The sequence below is a fragment of the Megalops cyprinoides genome, chromosome 4 (genome assembly GCF_013368585.1).
Source record: "Megalops cyprinoides isolate fMegCyp1 chromosome 4, fMegCyp1.pri, whole genome shotgun sequence".
Lineage (NCBI taxonomy): Eukaryota > Metazoa > Chordata > Actinopteri > Elopiformes > Megalopidae > Megalops > Megalops cyprinoides.
The window spans coordinates 24229877-24256322 of NC_050586.1; the positions used below are offsets into that span (position 1 = coordinate 24229877).

The 26446-nt window shown below is 40.4% G+C and overlaps 1 protein-coding gene across 2 annotated transcripts; it reads left to right on the plus strand.

Annotated features, from left to right (window-relative positions):
• The first annotated feature begins 379 nt into the window (after positions 1 to 379).
• Positions 380 to 26296, plus strand: tpcn1 (two pore segment channel 1). 2 transcript variants are annotated; one of them, XM_036526907.1, is made up of 27 exons: positions 380 to 996; positions 12374 to 12504; positions 12829 to 13005; positions 13188 to 13301; positions 13747 to 13877; positions 13955 to 14043; positions 14137 to 14171; positions 14256 to 14314; positions 14427 to 14526; positions 15655 to 15771; positions 16979 to 17103; positions 17647 to 17695; positions 17805 to 17868; positions 18204 to 18248; positions 18727 to 18783; positions 19714 to 19749; positions 20122 to 20194; positions 20577 to 20684; positions 20829 to 20900; positions 21004 to 21093; positions 21519 to 21634; positions 21929 to 21975; positions 22133 to 22201; positions 22293 to 22389; positions 22519 to 22658; positions 23055 to 23135; positions 24882 to 26296. In XM_036526907.1, exons 1-27 carry the CDS (start codon positions 891 to 893, stop codon positions 25008 to 25010), a joined length of 2457 nt encoding a protein of 818 aa, XP_036382800.1. In that variant the 5' UTR covers positions 380 to 890; the 3' UTR covers positions 25011 to 26296. The 2 variants fall into 2 exon arrangements, with proteins under 2 accessions (XP_036382800.1, XP_036382801.1); XM_036526908.1 differs by lacking the exon at positions 380 to 996 and adding an exon at positions 11839 to 11906.
• The last annotated feature ends 150 nt before the right edge of the window (positions 26297 to 26446 follow it).

Below are 26446 nucleotides of genomic sequence, written 5' to 3' on the forward strand. Positions count from 1 at the left end.
AAAATGCCAGCTGAATGGTTCCTGTGATTATTGTAGTTTACTTCAGAAATGTGCTTCTGTATGAGCGAAGTGGGCTCTTTCCTTTTAATTTTTCTTTAATGTTCATGTTAGACAACCCTTCCTTAAGATATGGTTTAGAATAACACAGTGTTTCTTGCCATTTAAACTCTCAGCCAATAATCAGTCCCCGAAGGACGAACGGTCACTGGCCAATTTGTGCGTCACCGTCACAGGAACAGAAGAGGGTTCGTTCATGATTGGCATGTATTTGGCCAATAATAGTGTGGGTTTCGAGAGCGTGTGAAAATATTTTACCCAATGATATTGAAATAAAGGCGGAACTTTACGCTCGGATGTTTTGAGGGGTTTGAAATTTGTAGCAAGTTTTCCAACAAGAGACTAGGATCAGCTATATAGATGGCTTTGAAATGCCGAACATTCTCATTTATCACTGTAGTTTTGCTGTAAAATTAGCTAGTTAAAGGTTTGACATAGTCTCCTTAAAAAGAAGAAAGCTACATGAAACTATGCGTGGCTGCTAGCTAGCTAAAGTAGCTAGCTAGTTGACAGCTATTTAGCTAGCTTAACGCTAGCTAGCAAGTGACAGCCTCCTTGTACCAGAATAAACGCCAGTTTGTCGGAGAAAAAGTTTGACATTGACTAAAAAAGAAGTTTGCTAGCTAGCCATATGGTAACGTTAGTTATATTGCTAGCTTCAAACTAGCAAAGAAAGCTAAAATGATTTATTCTAATTTACTGAATTTACATTGACCGTATCAGGGCATCGTTTTACAGACTCCAGCAAGTTAGCTAGCGAAATTAAAATAGATTAAAATTAATTTCTGCATAGTTGGGTGACGTTAGACTGATACGGATTGATCCGGCAGAGGATGGCAGGCAGTGACGATGACGATGTGCCTCTCATCTTGACCTGGGATGATGCAAACTGTGGCTTACTAAGCGAAGAAACCGAGAGAGTGGAGGTGGCCAGTGAAAGTAAGTTTGTTTTCTGTTAACTAGCTAGTGATAGCTGACGTTAAATGTAATGGACAACTCATCTAAGCAGCCACATTAACGTAACTAACAATATTAGGACTGACTGGGTATTGACTTGTTTTTCAATGGCAAATGCTGTCACCCCGCACACGAACGCAAGTGTGACGTCGACGGTCTTGCTAATTCCTAGCAACCTCATGTCACCTTCCTAAACAGCACAAAACAACTTTGCCCAAGCAACTAGCTATCCAGTAAGTACCAAAATAAAAGAAACGCCAAGAAAGTGTCTCAATAGGGCGTTGGGTCACAGGGAACTGCAAGAACAGCTTCAGTGTGCATTGACACAGAACCTACAAGTGTCTGGAGCTCTGTTGCAAAACCATTCTGCCACGATAAATTCCATCAATTGGAATTTTGTTGATGGTGGAGGAAAACACTGTCTCAGGTGCTATTCCAGAATCCCATAACTGTTCAGTTGGGTTGCTATATGGTAACCAAGACTGCCGTGGCATATGGTTTACATTATTTCAGTGCTCATCAAACCATTCAGGAACCGTTTACGCCACGTGGGGCATTGTCATCCTGAAAGACACCACTCCCATCAGGAAACAAAGCCTTACCATAGGATGAAGGTGATCATTCAGAATGGCTTTGCATTTATTGGCATTTACCTTGTCCTCTAAGGCTTGGGGTTGAGAAGATCTAAATGCTGCCAGGAGAATGCACAACACACCATAATAGCCACCAGAATGCTTCACCATGGGAAGCAAGCATTTGAGCCCGTAGATTTCTCTTGGCATGGGCCACACATGCACTCATCTGCTTGTTGAGTACAGGATGAAGACCACTGCCTGTGTTCCTTGCACCACTTTGCTTGCACATATGTATTTGTAGGGGTAATAAGGGGCTCAAACATTTGATGCAGTGGCCTACTGTGGGCAGATTATATATATAAAGTACATGCATGGTTTTATATTTATTGGTGGTTTTATATTTATTATAGTATATTTATTATATGGTTTTAACTTGGTTTTATATTCATTACATTGCATTGGTGAAATAAAAACAGATGAATTACAAAACTATTACAAAAAAGCTATTCGGTTAGTTTAACCAAAACTCATTCTTTTTTAGGTTGATTGGATCAATATGTACATTTTTATCATGCAGTTGAGATAATTTGCAGGACCATTCTCTGCCTGCTGTTCACCCCGTGGGCTTTGGAGTGCTGGCCTCATGTGGGTTAGGGCTACTACCCTAAGGATTTCTCAAATGCTGTTAGGGCCCCTGTGCTAGAATCTTGCATGGGCTACCCCACTGTAGCTTTACTGTGGCTTAGCCCAAGCCCACATTGCCACAAAAAACCTGAAGGGGCCTACACAGGCATGTTTGCTAGGTAATCAAGTGAGCTAGCGTATAAGTTCAAACCCATCACATTATGAGCATGCAATACATAGCTACTATATATAGTTGTTATAAAGTTGTTTGTGATAGCTTATGAACAAGATATCAAAATGAGTTACCTTGCCCAAAAAGGTGTGCCATTAAAATTATTGAAGCCGCATTACCTCACACAAACCGAACAAGTAGTAGTGGGAAAAAAAAAAAAAAAAACCTAATATTTCCTAAATTCTTCTGGGTAACTTGGTCCAATGTTTTTTCTTTCTTACCATAAAATAAATGTGTTAATGTGTTAAAAGTAAAAAAAGATGGTAGGCATCAATGTCAAGGGCATAAAGTGGCTGGCAGTTGTCTGCCAAGATGTCTGTTGGATGAATATGGGAAGAAACCAATGGGAAGCATTTGTGTTGATGTAATGCAGCAGGAAAGAGGAAGGAAGTGAACAGGGTTGAAGTTTGGACACTTTAAGACATGAGACATTGTTCAGGACAATGAAATTACAGTACTTTGTGTGTGCCTGTATGAGATTGTATCCAGATTTATATTTCAGTGAGGTTAGATTACAAGTAAATGGTTGTAATTAGTCAGACCTCAAAGGTCATTCTGTTTATTCCGGCTGGAACTCACAAGCGCCTCCATTTTAGTGCTGTGTAAGTTTGTTCTTTGTCCCACCAGCTGTTAATGTGTGACTGGCATACATGCCATCTCAAATATGGTCATGCATTAAGGGAAGCATTTATGTCATATAATTATAGCTGGCTATAATTACTGCAAATGTTACAGAAAGTAGGTCCCTCTAGCTAGAGTAGATGGTTTCAATAAACTGATGAATGTTTGGGCCAGTCAATCAGTCAATCATTCTTTATTTTGTAGTATCATTTTAAATCAGATTGTCATGCATTGCTTCAGAGTGGACATATTTCAAAGGGAATTAAACAAACAAACAAACAAACAAAAAAAAAAACAAAGAAAAAACATTAAATTACAGAAAAGAAACTCTGAAACTCATTCCTTGATTTATTTTCTGGAAGTCCACATGAACTCTTGTAAAAATACTGGGATAATATCTAAAAATTGCAAAATAAAACTGTACTTTCTTCAAACAGAAAATGTAAATCCCCAGGTCTTGATAGATTTCCACCCAAATTTTTGATTGCAATCTGGGACAGTTTTTATTCAGATTTGGCTCTTTTCAGAATGGAATGGAGCAGAATGGAATCTGCTTGTGGGAAAATGATACATTTGATGAGACTGGTTTTTCAAAAGGGAGGTTGGCTTCTGACAATATTAGATGCTTACTGCATATTTTTCATGCTCACAAATTGAATCAAAGCCATATCCCACTGATTGGCAACTTTTAGAGACATTGGGCTTCATCTAGAAACATTAGAGACATTGGGCTTCATCTTTCTAGAAACAGTTGTATTTTGTGGTTGGGAAAAGTGTGTATGAAAAAGTTATGTAATGTGTTCATGAAGTTCATGAAATGTGTTGAAACATCCAATTCTTCAAAAAAGAAAACAGCTGTGGCATCTGTATCAGTTTGCATAAAGGGGGTAAGGTATGATAATATAGCAGCCTCCGCAACATTCAAAATAAGCGTGGCAAATTAGTGCTTTGCAGTTAGTTTTTATATTGAAATAAAACTTTAAATAAAAAATCTGTTTTGGAGATCATGTATTATGATCAAGATGTATCATAGTGTTTCCCCAGGTAAGTACGAAGATAAAATCTTGATATCGCCATCCTTACAACTCTGGACATAACAAAGATTCAGCAGGATCAAAATGCTGTCAAAATAAAAAAGTTCTAATTAGAACATTATGTAGTTTGTGGGCGCTATTCCTTCACATCAAAGTCTGATACACGCTCACAATGCAGTTCACATTCAGATGGAGAAACGAGTTGGCCTCATATGTATGTGTGATGGAGAGCAGAGGCAAAGAGCAACAGTGTTCAGCTTTTTGTTATTCTATGCTTTTACCCATTGTGCAACTTATTTTGAATATGCCAATTGTATATTAGACTCATCTAACAACTACAACCTGCGTTCTCACGGGAGTGCTGAGGGAAGACAAAAGCAATCCTCTGATACTCAAACGAAGCCAGAGGCTGTTTTTGGTACTGCAAGTCACACAGCATACCACATCTTAATGGACACTCTTTGGACAATAGGCCAACTTAATCCACTGATGCCATGCAGGCAACTTGCAGGCATCTGACAAATCGCAGCTCTACGGCAAGCTCAGCTTGTGCTCAACGCGAGTACCTTCACCACTCAGCTACTTGAAAGCCATTAACTAAATAGTGTATGTGACATTCACGTACATTCATACTTTTAGTAGTTTGCTATTTGATGGGCATTTCACATGCTTCTGCTGTGAGCACTTCACCTCATTTTTACTTTGTGATTGTGACAATGGGTTAAAATGAATTCATTTTCTAAAGCTAGTGTTTTCCCATGCCTTCAAAGAAAAACTATTTTGTCTACATGTTCCTGGTAAGAATCTGTTGTCATATTGTCTGCACTGCTAAAGTGTAAGACTGAATTGGACACGTAAGTGTGAATGGGAATACACGCTGTCAGTCTTCATGCCTTAATTTGTCGTAATGGTGAATTGAGATGATTGAGGTACCACAAGGGAATTGTTTAACAGATAGCTTTAAAATGAGGCTGTACTGCCCTCTTGATGCTAAAGCACTGAAATACATGCAAAAAAACAAGTCTGGAAAAACTCTGGACTCTGTAGGTAATGTACTTACAGATTTCCTGTCGTGCTAGTTGTTTAGCTATTTATATAACTGAAAATATCATAATAATCACATCATTCAACTCATCAGCAAGTGACATGACAACAAAAACCATTTTCTTGCAGTTTTCAGTTTTCTCTCTGTGTCCCTATATCCTACTTCAGGGGCTCACCCTCAGCCTTGAGGCCATATGTTTTCATCACAACAGAATATTTTCAGCTTTATTGTTGTAACAGATGCTTAGCATATTTGCCCATGGTTGTGAAGTGAACTCTCCACCATCCAGGTGTAGAATTAAATCAGGACAATCTGCAAGTAGCTGCCCACTGAGTTATCACACCCAGGGCTTCAGAGTTGCTATGTCACTTTACAGCTCAGGGTTGCTCCTAGCCACATTATCCTCAGATGATGACTGGGAATCCACAGTGGTGGAACAGATTGGCTTCCTTCTGCTGGGGATGGGGTGGGTACATCAGCGAGGGTCCCCTCTTCTCACCACTCTGTTGATCTTGGATGATGTCAGTGAAGCCACTCCCATCCACCAATAAGTGCTTAGCTCACAGCTCACTAAGGGAGAAAAAATGAATGGAACCCAAGCTTTTTTTAATTCTCCAGGATAGAAATCATAAAAAAAACCTTAACCCAAGCATTGCTTTGCAAACTCAGAAGCACTACATTTTTTTCATTTTAGAAATTTTAGAAGTGTTTTAGCAAATTATTTCACCAGAATCACCAGTCACCAGAATGAAGTTCCGCATCCATATTTACAAAAAAAAAAAAACAAAAAAAACAAAAACACAGATTTTGCATCCAGCATTCTGGATTCTTGAAAGTTTAGGTCTCGACCACATTCTGTGGCTCTCTCTCCATGAATGTGTTAAACTGTTTTTTGTTACTTCAGTGCCTTTCCTCTGTCTTTTAAATTTAGCCATTGACTTTATTTGACTTGCAGGCTTAACAGGCAAGGAAGGCCTATAGTATTCAGTATTGAGATACTCTTTCAAAAAACATATACGTTTTACTGGAAGGAATATTTGTCATATGAGTCTCCTGACATGTTCTTTTAAGTAATGTAACAATTGTAATATTGTAACATTTCTTGGTATTTGCCTGCCTTTAAGGGACCAAGTGACCTTTAACATCATGGTGCTCATTTACTTCTTCAGTCTTCAGTAAACCACACTGACTGTCCTGACAGTAAATTGAAATTGAAAAACATCTTCAGAAGCAGAAACTATACTGGTTTATGAATGTAAATTTGTTGGATTTCTCCTTACTGAACCAAGTTGAACTGCTGAAACCTAATTATATATAGCCCACAGTAGTAATTTAAAAAATCTGATGATATTGAAGTCTTACCAGACTCATTCTGCATACTGTTAACCAGTACTAATCAGACTGTGCATATGATTCTGGCAGCCTTATGTTCAGGCCAATATGTTCAATCAGGGAGAGTTGTAGATCAAATATTAATAGCATAAACCTGTCCAGATGAAGGTGTCTTGAGGCTGAAGTCAGTGGGGTACAAAGTCACACAGTTGGCTTACACCTGTTTTGTGAGATACTGTATAAGAGGATGCAGTACCATTTTCTGCCATTAAAAGGTACTGTATCCCCATTGTACAATACAACCTTAAACTGGTGTGACAAAATAGGCCTAAACCTGCAAATTGACTGCAGCTGATTTACGGTTATATTACATGTTGGAATTGAAGTTTTTTTCTTGTAGAATTCATTTGATTATAGCATAACTGGAGTGTTTAACTTTGAACCAGCTTTCAGCTAAACTGGCAAAATTCAGCATCAGATATCTGAACCATTTCAGTATAATTTCAGTATAATTGCTGAGATTTTGCACAACTCTGACCATGACAAGCAACAAATTGCAACCACAGCTGCAAAAATCTGTGCAGTATTTTTCATAAATAAGACAAAAGTGAAAATACAAAACTTTTCTCTCAAATACCAAATATGTTACTGAGCAGTTTAGTCTTAAAATTTCAAATGATTTGTACCATGAATAGTACCAGTGCCGTGTCCTAACTGTGTGATCACAGGGGCTGTAGATTTAATGGCGTTCATATAGCAACATGCTAACAATTCACAGCCTGAGGCCCCACAGGATCAACTAAATGACTGGATGAAGCCGTCTTTTCAGTCAGATGCTGATCACCAGCTTCCCCCACCATTTCAGTGGGCCACAGCACTCCGCCCCATTTCCACAGCCACGGCTGGCACCAACACCAGATTCACCAGGCATTAACTGCCCTGCCCACAGACCACCACACTTTCTTTGGGAGCCCACAAGTCAGCCCCCATCCTGAGTATCATGCCGTGCAACCTGGCAATTCTGCAAGGTCCAACTGGTCACTCCCACGGACCCTGAGCCAACAGGTCACCCCGCTCCAATTTACATAACACCAAGTAAGCATTGTTGATTTGTGAATGCACAAGTGTAAACAACATCCACATGTTAAAATGACTATTACATCGCCTAGGCTAAGTTAGATAAGTTAGATAGACAGATAAATAGAAGGTAGACTAGCTAAATCAGATTAGTTTAATTTCCCAAGCAAGCAGAAAGTCATGTCGAGCTTGTAAAACCTCTCACTTGATGATACTGTGTCACTCACTGCTCTGCATTTTTGCCAAACATAAGACATATGTCTAATATTTAAGTATATATAGTAAGCAAATACTTACATGGTTGTTTGTTGTATACCATTGAGGACTACATATTTTTCTATTTGAGATAAAGTCTTCAGCAATCTACCCAGTGGTGAGTATATGTTGTGTGAAGTCGCCCCATGTAGTTAAAATATCTTGGCATGTACCAAATTAGTGTCTTGAAAAGTCGTAGCAGTGCAAAGACCGAATTTAATACAGAGGTAATTTCATGAACTTCTCGTCTTTTGTGGCTTTTGTCAGCATTAAACTTGAAAGTGTTTTTTTTTGTGTCAATGAATTATTTTAAAATGCAGAAGTGTTCTATTGGTCATAGAGTCGTCCTCAGAAAATAGCATCAGAATTGTCTCAGAAGTCTCTAATAGATAATAATTTATTAACACTGAACATTTTCAGTGTGTGGGGATATTTAAAATAGGATTGAAGAGCACCCATTGATGCATAATTTTTGGCTCTGCAAATAGTGTAATGTGAGTTAAATAGAGAACACTGTTCAGTAGTTTTACCCAATAAAATTAGTTGGAAGAGGGTGTGTTTATTGATTTTGCTGCATAGGAAGTCAGTTCACGTTTGTTGCTTGTATATGCATGATAGCACTTGCAGCACTGGTGCAGCTATCTTCCTGTTTTAAGAAATGACATTAAGAAATGTGCTTGGCTTTGAGTTTCCAAACAACTGGTAGTTCAGCGATAGTGAGAAGAAGCACTGGTGCAGTCATAACACATGTACCTTGGGCACCTAAAACCCATTCAAAGTTTGTGCCCGTGATGCCGCATTTATAGACGCATTCCCTGCTGTTTAATTGTTTGCATGTGTGTTTGTTACTGAAAGTGTTTTTCTGTGTATTTGGTTTTGTTACCTTATTGAAATACATTATAATGCTAGTAGGTGGAGAAATGTGGTTAAGAAACAACAAATGAACAAAAAAGCCAAAAAAGTAGTGAAAATAGGAGGAAAAAAATGAAACTGGCCATTTGAAAAATGGAAGTTGCCCTTTTCAAAAAATGGAAGTGCAATCTTTGCAACCAAAGCAAAATGCTGCACTAGCCAATGTTAATTATATAACAGTGTCTGAGCTATTTCTGTGTCCCTTCTGACATACAGTAAAAGTCAGGTTGTAGTGATCACTGTAGCTTTAAAAAAGCGGGCTCCCAAACTAAAGATCACATGTTAGCGCATCCACTTCATTAATCCGGCAGCCTTTGTACCTTCCCCACTGCCGGGAAACTGCTTTCTCAGCAGTGCCACAGATACCTTTCTGTTTTGTGTACCCTGTCCCAAAGGGTGCTGTAGGGCCAGCTTGCTAGTGGTCAGTGGGAGTGTTCTCTGTGGCTTCCTGCCTCTGGTAGTATGGGAAACACAGTGAGGTCTGAGTGATCCATCTTCTGAACTGGGCCAGGAACCAAACCATAACCGTACAGAAGTTCTATAGTCTTAGGCTTGCTGTCTGTACAAAAAAATGTGCTTTGCCACTGCAGCCTCATGGCAAACTGGAGGAAGCCGGGCCGAGCTGACGTGAAAGAAAAGCTAGCTCAAACAAGTGTCCCTGGGCTTTCTTTTGTTATGTTTTTGTTCGATCTGTGTTGGATGACAGAGACGTGGCTCTATTGTGTCTCTCTGACTGGATTTGGAATGACCCATGAGCCCTCCCTGTGTCTGTCTGTCGGGGGGCCCAACAGCTGCAGTCCCTGGATCGGACTGAGCACCATGTGTTGTTGACGGTGAGACTGTTAGGATTTTGTTATTCTCTGGTGAACAAATAAACTGTGGAGCTTTTTTTTTTGTTTGGAGACGGCAGGTGTTCTTGTTGGTCCAGCAGAGCATGAAAACAGGTTGGATGACACCGTCAAACTTCTGTTTGAGATCTGCTAAAGCACTCTGGATGGTCTGTCATCTGGGATACCAAAGAAGCCTGTAATAATGTAAACACCACTGGGCGTGTTATTTGAGGGATTTACAAGCTTTCATACAGCCGTGTGCTGCTGATGAGTCTGTTCCAAGAACATACCCTGCCATGAAGCATTGCCTAGTGCCAGGTTGTGTACTTTTATACTCTCAAAAAAACGGAGCAAACATCTTTTTCTCAAGAACATTTGGCCCTTTCCTTGTGACTTCAGAACAGCTTTTTGAAATGTGTGCGCGCAAACAAGACTGGAGAAGAAAACCAGAAGAAAAACAAACCTCTTAGCATCGATTTTTAAAATGATTTCACGCATTTATTACTGCAAACCTATGGATAGTTACCAGAAAGTAGATTGATGGTGTGAGGACAAACATCTGCTTTGTGGGAGTGTCAGCCACTACATCAGCTGGCAGAAGTAGAGTTACTGCGCAGGACACAGGAATTTCCGTGCTGGGGTGAGGAGGGACAGTCAGACATGGAAAGATGAATATTATTATTGTGGGTGTGCCTGCTATTTGCTACACTGTTTCAGTTGTATCTCTAGATATTTCCCATATCAGTGTAATGTATTGACAGTGACATGTAGAGGAATCTTTATGCATGGAATAATACAAACTGTTTAAGAATTCTATATGATTTAGTTCAGTTTAGTTGAAAGCTTAAGATTCCTGCTTGTTTGAAGTTTCATGAAAATTATTCAAGAGTCTCAAAAAATATGTCTCATACGGTATTTTGCAAATCCTGAGTGTGGGGAATTATTTCTGAAGCTTTTGTTAATATATTTTTCAGATTTATCAAATTTATAAACTTGTGTATCGGTAAGCTATAAGAGACTAAATATATTGTGACCCAGATGTATCTCTGTGAAGATAAATTGTGTCGTACAAGGGAAAACAACTAGATTGATTTAGGGACGAGGGAACACTAACGTCACTCTGTAAGTAGATTGAGGAGCCCTAACTTCTGTAAGACGTTGCATCTGGCCCAGAGGCAAGGTGGTCCCCCTACTCAGGGTTGCATGGAGTTCTTTTGAGTATAGATTATGGAATACAGAATAGTATGTGCACTGATGGACCAGTTATGCTTTCCTTCCTCCTGACTGTTTTTATGTTCTTATCAAATGTGTAATCTCAGGAATTAGATGAGTCTATTCTAGCAGTTTCGGTTGAACAAATTATGAATAATTTAAACTATCTTCTTTCTAAAGAAGGGACCTTTAATCAGTGAGGACTCGACTAGGCTAGTCATTCTGAATGATTTGCAGTTTGGGTTTCAGACTGGTAAAAGGAGGAAATACGTCCTCTCTCAAAATAACATCACATCACGTGTGAGGGAAGAGAAAGAAGAGCCCATGTCGTGGGGTGAATTAAAAACAATTTATGCCATGTCCGAAGGTTAGCCTTTTCTGAGCAGAAGAGGAAGCACATGGGAGACAGCTGTTAAATCAGTTACGACCTTCTGTAGATTTGCTACAGGCTGTTCACTAGGCGTGAGCCCACTGGTGCTCTGAATGGTTTCCGTGTGAAGTTCCAAAAGCATGTGGAAGTAGAATCTGCATAGTACTGGGCAACGTAAGTAGTTCCAGCTTGACCCAGAATTGGACGTGGAAGATGATGGTGAAACTTGAAGGAGTTTCCATGTCTTTTCCTGCCTACTTACGACATTTCCAGGACATCAGCTGCAGAAATGAAGACATCATCTGAGGATTCATTTTTACAAGTAACTGGATTCTCATAGTACTGGCTTGATTTGATTTTGTGTCTTTTTGACTGTTTGGGAAAGTGTGGGAAGCGGCTGTGAAGAAAAAAAAAAACTGCTGGAAACCAGTTGCTGCTGTTGTTTCTGGGCCTAACATTGGAAATACTGGTTCTTTCCACCAAGCCCAATTTCTGCTGGGTTGATCTTTTTGTAACACTGTGGATTTCTTTTGAAGTGTGAATGACCCATGCTTGGTGTACAGAGAGGGGCCAAAGACCTGGCCGCTGTGTTAGACTGTAGGACAGTGCCAGAGACCTCTGTGCTCCCCTCTTGACCTTTGGGGCCTCAAAAGTGTCAGAGCATATGGCCATGCAGGCTGGGCAGGCCAGTGGTGTGCACACGAGCAGACCAGAGCAGACCCAAGAGACCCCTGCGTATACCTCCTCATACATCCAGCAGTTTGACGCCGTCGGTACGTGGTTGGTAAACGCATGTGTGATCTGTGGTGTCGTACACAATAATATAGGCATGTCTCCTTGTGGTTTGAATATGATGTATTTTCTACTGACATGTACCTATAACTCACACTGTAGTTTTCCGTCAGCATGTTACTTTTAAATAGAAATGAGAACTCTGAAAATATTGGGTTTCAGTAGAAAAGCTATACGCTGTCTACAAGTGTGTGAGGGTAACAACAAAATGTAGTGTCCTTGTTTTGAATTTTTTCAGTGTTTGCACATTTCTTTTTTTTTAAAATTTCATTTGAGTCGATCTTTTCCAGTGAAAGAATACACAGTTAAAGCATTGCAGTTTGCACTTGGTTTTTTGTTTCAGTGTTTCTGAAATACTCTCATGCTGAGACCAGGATCTAACATGTTAATTCTGGTCTTAATTCTTGTATGTATGTCAGTCAATATTGCATGCTGTGTTTCACTGTAGATGGTGGTGGATACAACATTGCGAATAATGCAGTGATCCCAACCCCTGGGGCGCAGGACCACAGGTCCACCTTGGGCACGTTGAGGCAGAGCTGGGAAATGAACTACCAAGAGGCAGCAATCTATCTGCAGGTGAGGGCACATAAACGCAACATGGACACAGTTAATATGTAGCCTGAGTTCATACAAAGTTGCTGTGATGTGGGGAAAAAAGCTGTGGTCGTAGTTTGAGAACATAGTATTTAGAAGCTGACAACCTTTGTTTCAAATTGTAGACATTGCTTTTGTGGTTAACCTTATTTGTAGTCGTAAAAATCCTTTGACATAAATGGGGTGTATGTATTTTTTTATGTTTTGCCCTAAATGCATGTGAAAACTGCTCAGACACATTATGTGATTTTCTTTAATTATGAGTGTACAGTTGGTCAGTGTTGCTTGTTTGCATGCTGTGTACAGGAAGGTGAAAACAATGACAAATTCTTCACCCACCCGCGAAACTCAAAGGCGCTGGCCGCCTACCTGTTTGCCCACAACCATCTGTTTTACATGATGGAGCTATTGACCGGGGTGCTGCTGATGATGCTGTCTCTGTGTGAGGCCCCTGCTGTGCCCTCCCTTCGGCTGGATATCTATGTAGGTATTCTCTACACACGGACTGACCTAGGAAGCATGCTGTTTAGCTTGTACTAATTATTGTCTGAACTGTACAGCTCCCTTTGGATGTGAGAGTATAGCTGGTTCCATTGTAGCATGATGCCATGACAGATAAACTTGTGCTTAGCTGAGCTGCAGTGACCATAGACTGTTACCCACAGGTCCATGCAACCCTGGAGCTGTTGGCATTGGTGATGGTGGCCTTCGAGCTGTGCATGAAGCTACGCTGGCTGGGCCTCCAGACGTTCATTCGCCACAAGAGGACCATGGTCAAGGTAGCTCCCATTTCTGTCATGGGCGTTGTCATCATCTCTTATGCCTTTACATCACTTTGAGACATGCATTTTACACTGCAGTAATTCTCAGACTTGCTAAAAAGTATAGATTTTTTACTTGCAGCTGCTCAACAGTGAAAAAATATGCAGCCTATGTAGTTATTATCAGTCTTATTGTAAGTGTTTTGTGGACAGGATGGTGGACTGCAGGCCAAAAGTGTTTAAAAAATGTATGTATGTAAATGTATGTGTATAATGTGTGTGTGTGTAAAATTTATTTGTATATAATAAATGGTTTTTATTGTTTTTACGCGTATAGTAAATGGAATTATTGAGTAATAAAATGCAAAATACAGGTACAAAGAGTAAAAGTAGTAGCATATGATTTACCTTACAAAAAGCAATGTAACCCCTACAAAGTCCCCCCTCTTGCACCCTGGGGCAGACCTGTGTGCTGCTGCTCCAGTTTGTAGAGGCCATTGTGGTGCTGGTCCGGCAGACCTCCCATCTGCGTGTAACCAGGGCCCTCCGACCCATCTTCCTTGTGGACTGCCGGTACTGCGGTGCTGTGCGCAGGTAAGTCCAGCTCCTGCAAGACTCAGCATAATGCGTTGGTGATAGTCTGAGCTGAACCCCCGTCCCGTTCCCTCCAGGAACCTGCGGCAGATCTTTCAGTCCCTGCCTCCCTTCATTGACATCCTGCTGCTGCTTCTTTTCTTCATGGTCATCTTCTCTATCTTGGGTGAGCATTTTACCAATGTTGCTACTTTTTTGATCATAGCCCCAACAAATTACTAAAAGACTGATTGTATATATCTGGTCTTTTTTCTACCAGGATTTTATTTGTTCTCCCCAAATACAGCAGACCCAGTAAGTAGGCTATAGCCAGTTCTTTCTTTACTTACAGCTGCCCTTATTTTTTGCCTCCTGACTGACCTCTCTTTCTCCTTTCAGTATTTCAACACTCTAGAGAACAGCATTGTCAGTCTCTTTGTGCTCTTGACTACAGCAAAGTAAGAAGCTACCTTACTTATCATAAAATAAGAAGCTACCTTACTTATCATAAAATAATGTGATGTATAAACTATGCTGTCTGTCTATAGTAATGGCCTGATGTTTCTCCAGCTTTCCAGATGTGATGATGCCAGCATACTCTAGGAACCGCTGGTCCTGTGTGTTCTTCATTGTCTACCTGTCCATTGAGCTCTATTTCATCATGAACTTGGTGAGCCCCTTTTACACCTTGCATGTCATTGTGGGTCTTTACTGTGAGCCACGTGGTTTTCTAAAAAACCCAATTTTCACTTCAATTTAGGGATGTCACATGCCTTTCACAAAAATCAACATGTTGATAGTGATGATATGTATATAATCCTACCTCTGTCTTGCTATCACAGCCTGTGGTTTCTTTAAAATAGCTCATACACAATAGCAATGCATCTGCTGTCAAAACGAAGGCTTATCACATTTTGTGAATTTCTTTATTCTGATGGAAGTAACGGAAGTGCAAAAGGACTAAACGTCCAAAGGTTTTGTTCAGAGTGCCTCATGTGACAGTTTTATGCTAATTGGTGTATGCTGCTGTATGAAGTGTGTGATAAACAGTTTTAGAGCTGGCACTGTGAAAGGTTTATGCAGAAGAGTCTACAGCATTTGCAGGCTAGTTTGTTGAGCCACATCAGATAGATCATTGTAGCACATTTCAGAGATGATGGACAGTGCCAGATGATGAATGATTTCAGACCAAGATTATAGCACAGAGCATAGAGGTCTCTGAAATGATCGTTTTCTTCATCTTTTCTTTCAATTTCATCTATGTGCCAAGAGATTAGAGAGATGAAATCTCTACAATACCAGAAGATGGCACTTTATTCAAGTGCAGGCTGAACCCTATGGCCTGGGTTTGATTATAAGTGTGTCGTTAGCTTATAATGACAGCAAGCTCACAGTGGTAGAACAAATTGCCTTCCATACACCAAGGTAGGAAGGGATTTTTGGCCAAGGCTTCCTCTTCTCACTTCTCTCAGGCACCCTGTGGAGTGTCGGGCACCTGTGATTTGCTTGCATGCTGTCTATACTCCAGTTGGTGCTTACTTCACTATAGTGCACAGTGGGACTTGAAGAAGTAATGGTTGACTGCATGCAACATAATAGAAGAATTGCATTCATTTTCCTCGGTTATTGCAATGAGCCAAGTTTACGTGCAGTTGGTGCTTCCAAATTAGAGTTGTATAAAGGGAAGATGCATAAAAAAGTCAGGGGGTGATAAAGAACAATTTTCCCTTGTTACTAACTGTAATAATTATGTAGCCCTCTTTAAGTAAATGTATTACTGGGCTTCCCCTGCTCCTAGCTTCTAGCTGTGGTGTTTGACACCTTCAATGGTGTGGAGAAGATGAAGTTCAAATCCCTGCTGCTACACAAGAGGTCCGCCATTGATCATGCCTTCCAGCTCCTGGTCAGCAGACAGGTGAGTGGGCCTTCTGCTAATACTGACTGTAAGTGCTGAGTTCATGTAGAGCTGTCCCCACTTACTGTTGCTGAAAACAGTGCTATTAAGTGTCATGTGAGAGCTTTGTTACAGGTATTTATATCTACAATAGTGGTGGCAGTTCAATAAATTCACTGGGGGAATGCACCCAGGGGTCTCCTGGGGCAGGCTCCCCTGTAGGAAAAATTTGTGAATTGAGCAACTAAATACTGCATCCTGGTGAGTTTTCAGTCATAAGCTTCACACTAGTTAACACTGGTTAGGTAATACACCTGAATGTATTAGGTATATTGTATCTACACCCAAATTGCATAATTTCTCTGCATCTACAAATGGCAGTCTCACATGGAAAATATTATTCATATTCCTCTTATTTCAGTTAGTCATAAGATGGAATGTTGAGTAAGACAATGTGATCCTGCCAGTACATTGCAGTGGTACAGACATGATTAAGGCCATCTGGGCATCATAGAGCAGGGACGTTCAGATGAGGTGGAGAAATGGAGGAATTTGTACAGAAGCTGAACAACATGTTACCATATAAACATGAGAATGAATTTCGAAGTTAGAGAGTGCAAGGGGGAGTTCATCTGCCGGCGAGAAGAAAAAAAATCCAAAAATAAGTCCATTAACGTGCAGCTGTTCAAACCACAATGTGGATCCAGTTCCATAATTCACTTCCTAAACCAGCGTCTTCTGCATTCTGTTCCATCCCCACCACCGACTGTAACATTTGTTACACCGACTGTTTATTGAATAGGTAGAAACATCTGTCTGATTGCATACAACTGAAAGCTTGAATTGAAACTAAACAACAAGACAAAATGTAGAAGTAATGCAAAAACTATGGCAGTGTTGCTTGAAAAGCTGAAATTAGAGTTATGCAGCCTGCTGCCATCCTCATGTTGAAAATTTCAAGCCAAGGGATAGATTTCTTCCAGGCAGTGAAGTACTCTGTTTCTCCATTTCCTTATTTGAGACCTACCGACTCTAATAATATTGTAGGTTGCTGATCTTTCAAAAAAAATTGTTCTGTTAGCACTATATTTAACCTAGTGTGGATTCATGTACAGGGCACTTCAAGCTGCTGGGGCGACCATCTTGGAGGAGTATTCAAATAAGTTGTATGTTAACTTAAATTGTTCCAATGCTTATACTCATTGATGTGAAACGTATCTCATTTCAGCGGCCCAACGGGGTGTCCTTCAAGCAGTTTGATGGGCTGATGCGCTTCTACCGACCACGGATGAGTGCACGGGACCGTTTTCTCACTTTCAAGGCCCTCAACCAGTCTGGCGCGCCTATGCTGAGGTACCCACCTTCCCTTGCTGTTCAGCATTACGGGCCTGGGCTGTTCCTTTGCACTATGAAGTCAGTATGCGCTCACATCATTCTACAAGTGAATACCAGCAGTGTTACAAGAAACAGGAAATGTTCTAGATTTGTATGTGTGTTTGTGTAGTCATATAGTTTTCCATCTCTGAAATGTGTATGTGTCCATAGCTGTGAATGTCATGAGGAAAGTACCCAGCCAGCAGCATTTTTGAAGAGAGCCCCTATGTATCATAAGGTCACATGCTGAACAGTGTCAGCCAGGCATTAAACTCTGGATCTGTGGTAATATGTGCAGCTGTCAACCAAGAAACTAGCACCTGGAGGTTGACCTTGATCTATAGTTGTGTAGCTAACTAGCATCACATGCACATCCCTGTTGGCTCTATATTTGGATTTGAAAGGAGTCTTTTAATGGAGTATGCACTCCATTGCCATTAGAAATTGATCCTTGAGCAGCAGAGAGAACAGCAGTAATTCAGAAATGTAGAATTACAGTAACACTGTGGTCTTGTGTTCCAGCCTGAAGGACTTTTATAAATTCTATGAAGTGATTGGCCTGAAATGGAAGGTGGGTACTTTGGAGGAAATTTCCTTTTACCACTTCTTGATGTTTTCAATACCTGCTCCACTACCAACTTTCTCTTGTCTAAGTGTTTGTGTATCTGCGTGTGTCACAGGCCCGGCGGAGCGGAGAGCACTGGTTTGATGACCTCCCGCATACCACATTCCTCATCTTTAAAGGTGATAATCTCTGTTTTGGACTCTGCATGTAAACCATATGGCCCATTATATATGAGAAAAACATTTTTAAGTCTGACATTTTCTCAGACATGTTACTGTTAATAGAAAACCTACCAGGAAATGGAGTTTATGAATTCATTTCACTGATAATGAAACTGGCATCAGTGTGTAAAGTGTGTAATAGTTATAACAATTTGATTACTATGAAAGTGGTATTCAACATGTCTCAAGTACCTTGTTTTATAGGCTGAAGGAATAGTCAAAATTACTGTAAACATAGTCTACATCTGCTTCTCCTTGAACTTGTCACCTTTAATGGAAATATCTTTTTACAGGCATCAACATCCTTGTGAAATCCAAAGCTTTTCAGTATGCAATGTGTAAGTGTTGTTTTCATGTTGTTTCACAATGTTTTTTTTTCTTCTCTCTCTTCTTTGGCCTAGAGGGTTTTTCACAGGGAAAAATTCAGAAACATCTAATGCCAGATTTACCTGTCATTATCATTATATTTACTATTGCTACTATTCCGAGCAAATGTCCTCATGCAAGGCCCCAGTTGTATCAAGATGTATTGGGATTTGCGTTAAAATGAACTTGGAAGGTGTAAATAGAAGACATACTATGTTGCAGGCAAAGTACAATTACTAGTTTTAAAAACTGTGTGTGAAGGAGATGACATAAGTTTGCGAGAAAAATAAGAGTTTGGGCCTGAGTGTGACTGGAAAGTAGCAGGACTTCCCCACATTCTTATTATGCACTGAAAGTGCCTCTACAAAGGGGAACAAATGCTGTGAAAATGGTTTTTATCACCACAAACCTGTGTGGAACTGAGACTAAGCTTATGTCTGTCCTCAACAGATGCTGTTGTTGCGGTCAATGGCGTGTGGATCTTAGTGGAGACATACATGTTGAACAGTAAGATGCCTCCTATCAGTATATGTGATCATTTAGATATCACCTTGTGTCACTGTGATATCCCATAGCATTCCTGCTGCCAGACTTTGATTGCAAATTACTCCATGCATATAGTGTAGAGTATGGAGTCGTTCTTTTAAATAGGCATGAAGACTGGGGGATAGAAACATTGGATGCAATATGACATTTTAAATTTTTTATTAGTATTGTTTTTCTGATTAACATTATCTCTTATTAGCACCATGAAAAGTGCTCATCTAAATGGCGGAGGGCACCTCACTAAAAATACATTTCACTAGTTGAACATACATTCTGATTTTGAGAGCAGACATTTGGCAATCAGTTAACCACAGATTATGTAGTACAATGGAGAATCACATGCAGTAAAACAGTCCTTCGGATTCTTAACATCCAGACACGTATGTAACTGGTAATTAATTTTGATTTTGTGTTCATACTGTTCTGAACTCTGCGGCTTAAGTCTTTTTGAGTGTCTTTGTCAAGGCAATTTTTAGAATTTTTTCTTATTGATTTCATGATGGAGTGGGATGTGCATAAATTCATCTGGGTAAATTAAGGTGTGCTCAGAGTTTTCACTTAAAAGCTGTGCTGAGTGAACTCACTTCAACAAATAAACATCTATTTAATTATACTTTGTACACATTGTACACATGTTGTGTAGTGATCACAAGCACAATACAGCTGAATTCTGGTGTATTCTCAGAGCTATTTGAAACATTGCTTATTCTTATTACACTTCTTCAGTCCTTCACATGTCTAAACATGTGTCTGAGGGTGAATTGTTTTTGGCTCTCCACACTGGAAAAAGGCCATCTGTTAAAAGAAGTCAGCAAGGTTCTTTGATGAGTCCTCTTCCACTGTCTCTGTAATTACGCCCTTGATATTCATCCAGTCATATTCTGTCGGCAGGTGGGTTCTCGTGGTCCCACATAGTCTTCCTCACAAGTAAGTAACTAATTTTGAATTGTGCCCCCATCCCATTCCTGCGTTGTGGGGTTTTTTGGTGTTGTTGCTGTTGATCATATGTAGATGTGCATAACAGTTGAAAGAAGTTGGGTTCCATAACTTTTGTTTTCCGTGTCATTAGAATACTGCTGTTTGCCGACATTATTTAAGACTGAAACTAAAGTGGTGGTGCAGCAAAATAAGCCAGCCTGTGATAAAATACAAATTTTTGGGTAGTTGGTTGTTGGTAGAACGTTTCCTGTTGGTAGTTTCAGTGGGTAGTTTGCATGATCAACAGAAGAGGGCACCCTCATACTAGACTAGAAGTGCCAGTGAGCAAAAGCCCTGTCTCCCCTTTTTACTGGCATGCAGTTTATGGAGTTGAGATGCTGCTGAAAATCACTGGCCTGGGACCCTTGGCATATTTCAGCTCAGGATGGAACCTGTGAGTATCTTCAGCATATTTTTAACAACCTTTTTATTACTATTAATTCTCAGTTCTCATATGATGGACACAGACCCAGCTTTATTCATATGCATCATCAATCTGAATTGTTGATCCTGAAAATAAACAATGAGTAAGGTATAAGAAACCTTTACCTGAGTTATCTACATAGACACAGATACCAGATACATAATGGAAATGTTGAGTACTGTTTAAATATTTCCAAAACTCTTAGTTGATGAGTTGCAGTATTCAGAGAGTGGGTAGAGTCATCATTTAAGTTCTATTACTGCTCTCTTTCTAGGACCAGGGTAAAGTTCTGTAACATCATTGTGTCTGTTCAAAATATGGACATCAGTGCTTCTCTCCCCCTCCTCTCCAGGTTTGATTTCTCTGTCACTCTCTTTGCCTTCTTGGGTTTGATTGCCTTGGCCTTCGACATGGAGCCCTTCTACTTCATTGTAGTGCTGCGGCCCCTACAGCTGCTCCGGTGAGTCACAGTGTCACCAGCCTCTGCCACGGTATTCAGAAGGGGCTTTGTGCATGTGAAGGGGCAGCGTTATGTCATGAAAACCTCCATGGGACAGAGTGACACGATATTGCCAAGCTAACCACCTCCCTCTTTCTTCTCCAGGCTGTTTAAAATCAAGCTGAGGTACCGCAATGTCCTCGACACCATGTTCGAGTTGTTCCCCAGAATGGCCAGGTAAAGAGCCCTCCATGCCAGTGGAGGCTTGAACAATAGTGCTACTTTTGTTACATGTTTGAGCTCTGGCCATGTGACTCTCTGAGTTTGTTCTCCTTTGCAGTTTGGGTCTGACCCTCATTATCTTCTACTATTCCTTTGCCATTGTGGGGATGGAGTTTTTTGCTGATGTTGTCTACCCCAACTGCTGCAAGTAAGGTGTTTTCAGTCTTCAAAGAGGTGTTCAGCCTAATCTTTGTTGTTTTGTGTTAACAAAACCTGCACAATCAAGTAATCAATGTGTGATAACAAGGTTCTTTTCTCAAAGTAAACAAATGTTAAAGTAATCAAATGTTGAGTTGCTGTAACATCTGGATAGCAAACTCTTTAAGTAGCCGTTCACTATGAGTATATGGCGACACCCATGCATATAGTATCATTGTGTGTTCATCTCTGACAGCTAAGCCACAGTTTAAATGAGTACTAGTTAAATTTAAACTGAACTAAGGTCGTATGGCAGTATCTAAAAGAACACATTCCAGATCATTTTATCTTTTTGCTGAAATGAGATTAGGATTAGATAATGGTATTGTATGATCTACTCATTTCCTCAGTTCTGAAATCTTTCACCTCCCCCAGCACCAGCACAGTGGCTGCATCCTACAGGCAAGTCAACATCACTGTGGGCAACCGGACAGTCTTGGACGAGGGCTACTACTATCTCAACAACTTCAACAATATCCTTAGCAGCTTTGGTAAACTACCACATATACCCACAGACTTCTCAGAAAAATTGTGAAGTTCAAGTGGCTATCACTTCCTAGTTGACTTCAGGCTACCTTGCTACCATGAATGGTATTAAAACCACTTGAGTTGAATATTTATTGTTCCACAAGTTTTCTTTCTACTGTTACAGTGCTTAATATTCCAGACATTTTCAGTCCCATTGGCACTTAGGTCAATGGGGCCACTTCCCATTTACTTTTAACTTGCTGAATTATAGGGAGGTCTACAGTTCTTCATAAGAATACCATTCTTTCTAATTTCAGTTACATTATTCGAGCTGACAGTTGTCAACAACTGGTATATTACAATGGTAAGTACTGTAAAAACCTTTTAGCTATTGCTGACTACTGAGGCATCACATATTCAATTTTAGTTCAATCTGTTAAGTCTGCCCTCTCTTAAGAGTATTTTACAGACTTAACATACCTTGTGTTTTGACTGTCCCATTTCTGTGATCTCACCGTCAGGAAGGGGTGACATCGCAGACCACCCACTGGAGCCGCCTGTATTTTATGACCTTCTACATTGTTACCATGGTGAGGCAATTTTGGAGTACTAGATTGTGAGCACTCACATCCTCGCTCTGTTTGAGTGGAACGACCATCTTCGTTCATGTATCCAACTCAGGTTGTGATGACCATCATTGTGGCCTTCATTCTGGATGCCTTCGTCTTCCGGATGAACTACTGTCGGAAGAACCGAGAGCCAGTGGGCGACCCAGAAGGTTAGATGCTGTGCATTTGTTATAAAGTGAGGTCTTGCGTTTTGAGTGTGGGTAGAGGATTTCTTTCATGCCTTTCATGCCAACTGATGTTTTGGCTGAGAGTATATTCATTCTTGTCTGAATGCACAGATGAGAATGGCATTGTGTACGAGGCTGAAGTGACTCGTGTGGAAGCACTGGCCACGCTGGAGCTGTACAAGCAGACCTGTCCTGGAGGCTCAAACCTCAACTCCCTGCAGGGGGTGCTGCTGAGCATGGAGCGAACTGGGGTAGGTCCATGTCGCTGAAAACAGGCAGGTTTACATTTTCATTTATTCATTTGGCAGACGGCTGTATCCAAAGCAACTTACAATTGAGGTTAAATTTCCTTAAAATCTCCTTTAATGAAAACTGTCATTATATGTGTTGGTAGTAATCATCTAATCCAGGGAAACTTAACCCTTTAAAGGGTTGCTATGTTTGTAGGCTTGCATTGATGCCATTTGCATCCATTAATCATTTTGACTAAACATTTCCCTCCTCTCTGGTCTGATCATTGCTGTGGCAGACTGTTGAGCTCAGAATTTCTCACTCCAGGGCTTAGGGTCACTTAAAAGCTCAGGGTTACTCACTGACGGGTTTAAGGTACTCACTCAAGTCTGTAATTCTCTTTGCTCACTCTGTAGCACTCTTCGCTGGTTTACCTTGGCAGACGGTCACGTACTAAGAGCGACTTGAGCATGAAGATGTATGAGGAGGAGATTCAGGTGAGTGCTTTGACCCTTTCAGAGTGGGTGCTGTTCTTTAACCAGGGGCACTACACAGTACGATTGTCTATGATCATATCAGGTGTTCACCACACAATGCCTATTGTTAATCTGAAATTATTTCATTGTAGAATATTTGGGTAGCTTTACAATTACACAGCACTCTGGTTATAGAAAAAAGGTATAAGAATCTTGTACATAGCAGTCAAAAACAAAGGCGTGAATCATTCCTATGTTGGGTTAAAAATTCCACTTGAAATGGTAAGGCAATTTGTATGAATCAGTTTGGGCTCAAAGCCCAATGGGTACTGTAATACAGTACTTAAAGTACTGAAATGGTACATCATTAATGAAATAAAGTGTTCAAATTAGAATTTAAGTCGTACTAATTACCAAAAGGCCCAGTATGATAAATATTTTGATAAAAGCATTGTACAGATTTGGTAAGAGCCTGGGTGACTAGTCTTGGTAGGAGAGATACTTCCTACAGATGAAAAACGCTGCTTTCTTCAGTCCCAAGATAGTGTTATAGCCTCCTGATATGCTCGGGAGTTATTCATCTCATTAAAACAATATATTAAAAGATACTGAACATTTCAAATATGTTTTGTTCCAAGTTTGAATAACTTATTTATGGAGACTTCTCAAAGAATTAAGATAAAAACAAAGGTTGTATCCCTTCATTTGGACCTCCGCTTTTAAAAAATTAAGTGCTTAGGACAATATGATACTTATATCTCAATAGATATGACTGTTATAAGTGGAGTGCACTAAAAAAACAGCATGTACACCTGCCCTCCATGAAACATCCGATTTTGTAATTAAGGACACACCCAGTACAGATGATTTTCATGTTTGCGTGAATGCCTCTGTTTTTAGAGGGATTCAAGTGTGGCTCTCCAAATGCGTGCAAGTGTGTCAGAGGACTGCATTCATCTCTCTTCAGTGGTGCTGCACAAGAGGGTGTTGCAAAGACGGGAACCTTCTGTACTGCACTTACCAAAATCAAATTGGATGAAAAATGGAGGGGAAATTACAAAATGCTAATAAATAAATAAAACTTGTGCGTGCAAACAGATCCTGAATTACACTATTTTGAACTCTGATACACAAGTGAGATGCAACTCAAACAGTGATGCTGCACTTTACCTGCTAAAAACAGCAGAGGACTTTGGACAACCTTTGTGTGAAAACAATTCATGCAGACCCTGGAAAGGCTGTGGTAGTGGATATTCTGCCTTAACCTATTGTGGGCATTGTATTCTGTTATGACCACTCATTGCAAAACCTGAAATAAAAAAGAATCCATTGACAAATCAACACAATGGAACAATATTATGTGGACATGTGTGTAGATACTGTCTTACATCTGTGTTTTACTTCTTACAACTAGGTTTGATGACAGTTAATTGGGATTGTAGTTTTGGGGTGTGAGGATTTAGATGGCAAACACACGGGAACCATCACTGTAGATTCTTTACGAAAAAATATACATGTTCAACTGAAAATCATGGTGTGGCTCAGTGTGTCAACTTAAATGCCAAAATTCAGATCTTTTTGTGATCTTTTCAGTGTGAAATGTGGAATAACATATACCGCTTACTACAATCTAAGATGGGAAAAAATAGCCATATTTTTAAGTCTTAACTGAAATGGCATTAGTTACTCATCAGCAGCACACACATGGTGGGGGACTGTCGTGGGTCGAATGGTTAGTAAAATGGTTTACTGTTCACACTCTTCCAGGAGTGGTATGAGGAGTACTCCAGGGAGAGCCTGCCACAGCCCAGTCAGCTGTCGGACCGTGAGATGGACTGCCCCTCCCAGGAGGAGGCCTACCAGGATGTACGCCAGTGCTCTCAGAGCATCAACTAGCCACGCCCCCTACCCCAGCCCCGCCCTTCCGGCTTCCTGCCTGCCTTGCAATCTCCTGTCCTCACTCAGTTCATTAACAGGTTGAGAAAGCCCTGTCACTGCACCCAGTGGAGGATAGCTGACAGGGTTCTGTCCACAGAGGGAAGAGTTGAAGGTGTATTACTATGGCTGTGCCATTCCTGCAATTCTGTTAAAAGCACTACCCCTCCCAGCACAGGCATTACATAAGAAAAACATTTTTATTTGCTTGATGCCACAAGGAATACTTTCCTTTCATCATAAGCTGAGGCAGGTGGGGATGGAAGCCATGGTGTGGTTCAGTACAAGGAAGTTGTAGTTAAGGACTTATCAGGTAAAGCTTGAAGACAAATCATGCGTTTGCACTAGGTCGACAACTTTCAAAGCACAGTCACAAGCCAATGTGAACTGCAGAGAGGCCTTGTTATGGCAAAGGCCACTGCCCAGACAGACACAGGCTAAGTTACTTTGAAACTTGACAGACATTTCCAACTGTTTTAATAGTTGTTGTTTATTTCCACATCTGATAATGGGGAAATATTTCAATTTGCATTCCATTGCAATTTTTAAGGTAAATTATTGGACCATTTTAAAATAGTATAAGCTGACATAGTGATAATACTCCTTCCTCCCTTGAGGCCCATATGTCATATTTAAGTATCTGAATAATTGCTAGCCAGGTTTCCAAGTACCATTGTTTTGTACAAATGAAAGTATTACAATTAAAGCTTTAAACTAAGGTGGAACTTCATGTTGCAAATAATGTGCTTTGTATTTTATGCTTCGTTAGATTTTACTGAAATAAGATGAGGCCCATCAGTGTTCAAAGCAAGCTGCTATTGTGGTTGACCAGGCACTTAACCTTGTCAGGCAAACCCAGAGCTGCATTAATATATTACAGCCTCTTCTCGCCTGTTTTAATGGACTGTTTTCAGGCATTGGCATCATTTGGGAGTTGTGAATTCCCGGTTCACTGTGCTGTCAGCTTGTATCTTGCTATCAGAGGACTCTTTTAAAAAAAGCACAAGACCAGGGCCTATCAAAAGGGGAAAAGCACCCTTATATGCTTGGCTTCCTCAGTCTAGCACCCAGGCAGGTCATCTTAGGATTCTAGTATGTACTGGCCCCCTTGACTTGCCATATTGCCCCTGGGCAAGCAGTGAGTTCTTTCTTCATAGGTCAGAGGTCACTCTGTCTATGCCCTTCACACAGCCTCCTCGCTGCTAGCTCCAGTCTAAACACTCCCAGTTCCTTTATTTCCCAGCAAGCAGCACCAAAGGTCTCAGTCATCAAGATCCATGAGATCATTCTAATAAAATTTACTCATGTTTTAAAGACAAAGAAAGCATTTTACTTTTCTAACTTGTTATTCTGTAACTGTATAATGTATTTGTGTATTAAATATGAGGAATACATTT